The following is a 6,098-nucleotide window of genomic DNA, read 5'->3' on the forward strand; positions in this document are numbered from 1 at the left end:
GCCATACGAGCACTCAGCATGCATTTCTTGGACACAAAGATCCGTACCTTGTCACTTCTAGGTCCCGGCTTTAAGGCCATTTTTGAATTTTATTTTTGCTTATTGCCCAGTGACTAAGTGTGTTATGGTTTTGTGTTTGTGTGTGTGTGTGTGTGTGTGTGTGTGTGTGTGTGTGTGTGTGTGTGTGTGTGTGTGTGTGTGTGTGTTGTGTGTGTGTGTGTGTGTGGACCATTAAGCGTGTTTTTTTCATGTGTGTGTTTGTGTGCAATGAAATGTGGGATACACCCCCTCCAAAGCAAACCAAAAAGAGAAAGAAAACCCCACATGCGAGCTTTGATATGCAGAAGTTTGCAGCCTTGAACGCCGGAGCCCCATGCCATCTCTGACTACTAGCCCACAAAAGGTGCATCCACAACACATGCACCGGCATTGCCTCCCTTTTACGTGCCACAGTGTCCCTAACCATGGGATCAATGGTCCCAATTGAAAGGCAGGAAGGCGAATGATCTGAACCATTGATCAATTAAATCTAAACTCAGGATCCCAAGTTTAAATTTTTTAAGCTAATCTTGGGAGGCCTGTCACGTGGACCTACGAGGGATCTAATCTCGAGACGCCCTCACTTCTCTGTCGGGTTTTGAACCCTCATCACTAGGTTGAGGAGCAGAGGACTTGACCAACATGCCCACATGCCCTTGGTTGAATTAGATGTGATTCCAGATCAATGTGAGGTAAACTTGGGATATTGACATAAAAACTAAAATTGGGATCCGAAGTTCCGTTTTTGTGGATTCCACCATAAAAACTAAGCTTGGGATCTCGAGTTTAGTTTTTATCCATCAACAAACAAGATCTATGAGCACCCTTGATTTTGCACAAGAGTCCTTGATCCCATGGTTAGGACCCCGTGAACTTAAAGCTGAGGCTGACAATTCCCACACTGTTCAAAGTGACCTGTATGAAGCTACCTTTTCTGCCTTGCCTTACTATTGGCTCCTACTCTTGCTTGTCATCGACATCATTGTCTGCTGCTCATTACTTTGTTTAGCTTGCCCTGCTACTTGCCTCAAAGGCTCAACCATTTGTTGAAGCCTCTTTCGCCTACCCCAAGATCCCTCTTTTGGCTATCCCATGCTCTGTGCTAACCCCACTGATGGACCCATGCTTCTATGTTGTAGCCCACATCTCCTCACATAGAATTTAAACATCCATAGGCTCATGGTCCATACTTGCTCGACTTGCTCTCAACCACCCACAACCCCTTGCATCTACAACATATTTGCCCACAACTCTTCAATGCCATCAACTCGCCCATCATCACCTACAGGCTATTGCCACTTGTAGATCTTGGCTTTATTGACAATTGAACATTAAGTTTACTTTTGGAAAATCTCATTCTCACCAAGTCAATTGTTTTGGTCCTAACAAACCCATGCTCCCACGGCTTAAAACTCTTGACCAAGCCCAAGTTCACAAAGCAAGGCATCATAAGAGCTCCCAAGGACTCCAAGGCACCAAGAGATCATCACCACCACACTGTGTATTTGAGCTTCAAATAAGTATTCAAGGATCATTCAAGCGCATTGAGCATTCAAGATACTCAAAACACTTCAAGCTTTGAGCACTTCAAGCACTAAACTGGTTTGGCAAATGAGTTCCAAAAACACATCAAGCATTCACGGCCCTACAACTAAAAAGTTAAAAACTATTCATGGCACCAAGCCATGCATTCACACTGTAAGTATTTTTGTATTTTGAACAAACCATTGTCCCTTTGTATTTGCATGTATACAAGCACTATGTCCACCAATAAGAAGGGACATGCACCCAACCAGTGTTTCTTCAAAGAAAATGCTAAGAATCAAAGAAATCCCAAATATTCCAAAGTTAAAGTACACGTTGTGGAAGAAGAAGAATAAGAAGAAGGGGATGCCAACACTATCTATTATGTTGATGTATTGTAATGGGTTTTAGACACTACCCAAAACCCAAATTTTGGAGGTAAGACCTACCCTCTTTTGCATTAGATTCATCTTATGAGTCATGTACAATTACCCTAAGTGACCCATATTAACCTCCTCTATTAGTATCCATGCACATCGTGTAAGCTTCAACTTACGAGGGTGTTTGTTGGGTAAACTGTTAGCTTACACTTAATACATGACCAAGCCCCAAAAGCCAAGCATACTAAGCATGCACCTTACTACATGGATTTCCCTAACACATGCTTCTCAATAGTCACATGCTATTTTGTATAACCACATGATGCTTGACCTTTTTCCCACATGTGATGAATATCACTTTTCAACATTTAATTCCACCTTCCTTGTTTGAGTCTGTAGATGGCCACTATGCAAATGATGTAATCCTCCATCTCCATCTCAAAATCTAATACAATCATTATGTCATCAATTCAATATGAATGGTTCTTTTGTCTATCCAACATAAACTTTCAAAAGGCCCTTGTAGGCCTTATGTAAAGCATGGGCATATTAGATAAGAGAATTCACCAAGATATCCCTACCCATGGTTGTTTAAGATCAAAGGAGTCCTGGTCAAGCATGCTTTGGTTGATGTATGCCAAAAACAACGTTGGGGGTGGGGGTGGGTGCGTGGGGGGGGGGGGGGGGGGGGGGGGGGGGTGTGTGGTACTAAACAATGGAAGAAGAGAGGAGGAGAAGGAAGAGGTTACATTTGTACTTGAAAGATTCCTTTACATCTTTCAATTAATGGATTTTTATTTCAGAGAAGCATGTATGATGAGTATAATTGCTATATAACAAAATGATATGATTAGGATTACTATACAACAAAAATGTAGGATTCTTAGTTAGCATGTCAAATTAACTACTTAAAGCCTCAAGTTACCTGGCAAACAAAGTTCTTAGGTTGAGAAGCATAATTTAGCTATTTTTAACTAGGAAAATTAAACCTTTCTACTATCTTGCTCTAGTTTTCTTATATAGGAATCGGATTAAAGCTCCTTGTGATCAATCAGTGTCAAAGAGAATGAAGGCTTGTTCGATCTCTTATCTCGACTCATCCGTTGGCTATAGCTAGTTTCGTTTTTTGGCGGGGGGGGGGGGGGGGGGGGGGGGGAGGGGGTCAACCATAAGTAGATTCTATATATCGAGTGCATTAAAGCTCACGAATAAAAGGGACCCTTTTCCTATTCAATCTTTAAAAAAAAATCAAGATCCATTTTTCAACACCCTTCTATCTATGAAAATGTGAGAAAATATTGAATAATAGAATCCCTAATATTGAACCCACACGATCGTTTTTTATTTTGTTGTAGTGACCCCCTCCCCCCCCCAGTCCTCGAGTAGTCACTGCTAATCCGGGTCGATGCCACTCTCATTGACATGGCTCTATTGCTATTGCTCTCTCTCTCTCTCTCTCTCTCTCTCTCTCTCTCTCTCTCTCTCTCTCTCTCTCTCTCTCTCTCTCTCTCTCTCTCTCTCTCTCTCTCTCTCTCTCTCGTTGAGTCTAACCATTGTTGTAACCTCGAAATCTTTATCGACATGGCTCATCTTACATAAAAGGATTTTGCCTTCTTGTTGTATCCAGCAACAATAGTCCATCGCCTCTTCGTCATGGCCCTTGTTTTTTTTTTGGCAGCAACAACAAGTTCATGTTCTCCTCCTACTTTAAGCAACCACAACTTCACATCTTGTATTGGGTTTCCCTAGGAGCTTGACTGTAGTTTCGTGGAAGCCGATGGACTGCATCTAATCAAGGAGGCACTTAGCCCAATTCAAGCATGGAGGGTCCATCAAACTCGCCATTTGATAAACCATAAATCCAGACTAAGAAAGGAGGGCACGATGAAGGACCACCAAATCAACCACCAAAGGTCCAACAACTATGGATGATGATCACCAGAAAGGAAAAAGGGAAAGTTGTACTCATATAGCCAATTTAGAGCATAGCTCGAGCTTTTCCAACGGCCAGTGATTAAGTATCTACGCTGCTACTATGCTTCATTGTCAACCCCAAACCCCTCATTTTAAGAATATGGTAGCGAGGACTTTAAGACCATCAACTCGACTATCCAAGCAATACTAGCCAACTCTTAAGAAAGCTGCAGCCAAAGATCGGTGGGATATTTTTTGTCTTCTAGTAGTAAAAGGGGGTCTAGGAGTAAAAAATATTAAAAAATGGACATATAAAATAGCATTCAAAGTCCTCATCTGTGCTCTTCAGATACTAGCCAAGAATGGGCTCTCTTCCTGTTCAAGAAAATAAATAGCTTCGCTCTGGCCAATTGGAAGCCTCGCAAAAACTGAGCTGGATCACTATTTTTTTTGGGCCATTTCCCATCAAGTCTAAAGGGTCAGACCTTCCTGTATCTCTTTGGGGTGTGTGTGGAATAGGGCAAGGGTTGATCTGTCAGTCTTCTGGTCAAACAACAGGTCTAATGTTGTTTGGCAATTCCACTCCATTTGGTGGCCTCTCTCCCCTCAAACCCCTATCGCCAATAACAGAGAAGGACGGCACTTCGATGTCACAACAAAGGAATCACCACTTGGCGAGTTCTTTGGAATGGGCAATTACACAGATGGAAATTAGCTGAGGAACTTCTTCCCCATTTTTCCCTTCAGCCATGGGAACTCACACTCATTTTATCGAGACTTGAGGTTTTCCCTAGTTCAGAGCTATGGAAGCTCTCAGTTAAAGAATGTGTCCCACTTAGTGCCTTTGGATGGAAAGGTGGATTCAAACTCCAACATGGCCCACAATTGGATCTTGGAGACATCACTCTCTCATTGCATAGCACATTGAACAGACGGTGGAACGTCAGCCTGGACAGCAAGCAGTGGATATTCAAATTTAAGAAGATGTGGGACACGTCAATTCAACCCAAGAAATCGGTCCTCCTTTGGCTTATACTCCACAAAGTCCTGTGGAGTGGGGAGAAAAGCCTCGATGCAGGGATATCCATGGGGATCTGTCTCAGATGCAATGTAGAAGTGGAGTCTATATTTCATTTATTTTTAAGATGTCCGCAGTCTGCTATTATTTTGTCTCCTATAAATTTTGTTCGAAAAAAAACAGTCTCTTGGAGGCAACTGCTACTACGGGGAGACTCTAAAGGCATTTTGTCCTGCTATTGGAACCGAACTAGGGCTGAATTTCTATGGATTATCTGGAAATTGAGAAACAGTGATGTGTTTAATGTGGCTTACCAGGCTCCTAGCCTGAAAGCGATGTTTGTGGATTTCAATCTACAAGTGTTCAAAACAAAAATCAACGAAGCCAACCTCTACTATCTCAGGAACTCGATAATTAAAGACGCGGAAAAAGCACACCAGACAATGGAGGCTGAAGATCTGGAACTCCCCATTAATAAGAGAAAGCTAGCAAAAATTAGGAACATGTTGGCTGCTAATCAGGATTCCTCCCGGGCGGCGTTCGAGGTCATTTCCAAAGCCGGTAGCTTCATGGAAAAGATACAAGGAATGATAGATTCTCTGAAAGATTGAAGAATATCATGAAAGGATGTATTGTATGATCGGGTTGTGTATGATCGGCTTTAGTTGTTTTGTAACTAGTCAAAGGATATATAATGGAACGAGTCGGTTTTGTAAAGGGAGAGTCTCCGTGGAAGTGATATGGTGCCGGGGCATGGTCTGCAGGTATCCCATGGTTGTAATTTTGTCTCCTTTCCTCTGTTAACATAACCTTCACTGCTTTGTTGGGAGCAAAAAAAGGGCAACTTTGAAGGTCATTTTGTTGAGGAAGTTCTCTGTTCTTCGTGAATGTAGCACGACTCTGTCCCACAAAGCAACAGAGGCTATCCTTGGTGGATTGTCCCCCCTACGCTCTTGCTCTTGACCGGCTGCTCTGCTCAAGGCTTCTTCAACCAATCATACTATTGTTTTTCCTTGTCCTAGGACATTATTGAATTTTCAAGTGGCATGATTGTTATAAGCTGAGGCAAATGTGTAGCTCAAAGCGGTGGGGCAATGGGTTTAGATGAGTTGAATATTAAAGATCTTGATAAGCTTGCCTCGATACAACCGGCAAACTTGGACAGAATTCTAGCAAACATCGCCAAAAATATTGCAAGGGATTTCTTTGTGTTGGTAATTCGT

At 42.3% G+C, this 6,098-nt stretch overlaps 1 protein-coding gene across 1 annotated transcript; it reads left to right on the top strand.

Moving 5' to 3' along the window:
• The first annotated feature begins 4,943 nt into the window (after positions 1-4,943).
• LOC147434750 (uncharacterized) lies at positions 4,944-5,545 on the top strand. The gene has a single exon (XM_086489679.1). It carries the CDS (start codon positions 4,944-4,946, stop codon positions 5,484-5,486), a length of 543 nt encoding a protein of 180 aa, XP_086345805.1. The 3' UTR covers positions 5,487-5,545.
• Positions 5,546-6,098: the final 553 nt, after the last annotated feature.

The sequence above is a fragment of the Adiantum capillus-veneris genome, chromosome 19, assembly GCF_014529385.1.
Source record: "Adiantum capillus-veneris isolate H3 chromosome 19, ASM1452938v2, whole genome shotgun sequence".
In the NCBI taxonomy this organism is placed as follows: domain Eukaryota; kingdom Viridiplantae; phylum Streptophyta; class Polypodiopsida; order Polypodiales; family Pteridaceae; genus Adiantum; species Adiantum capillus-veneris.

Bases quoted from the DNA above. Each gene is read 5' to 3' on its own strand.
- LOC147434750 (XM_086489679.1), top strand. From the start codon at position 4,944: ATGGGGATCTGTCTCAGATGCAATGTAGAAGTGGAGTCTATATTTCAT.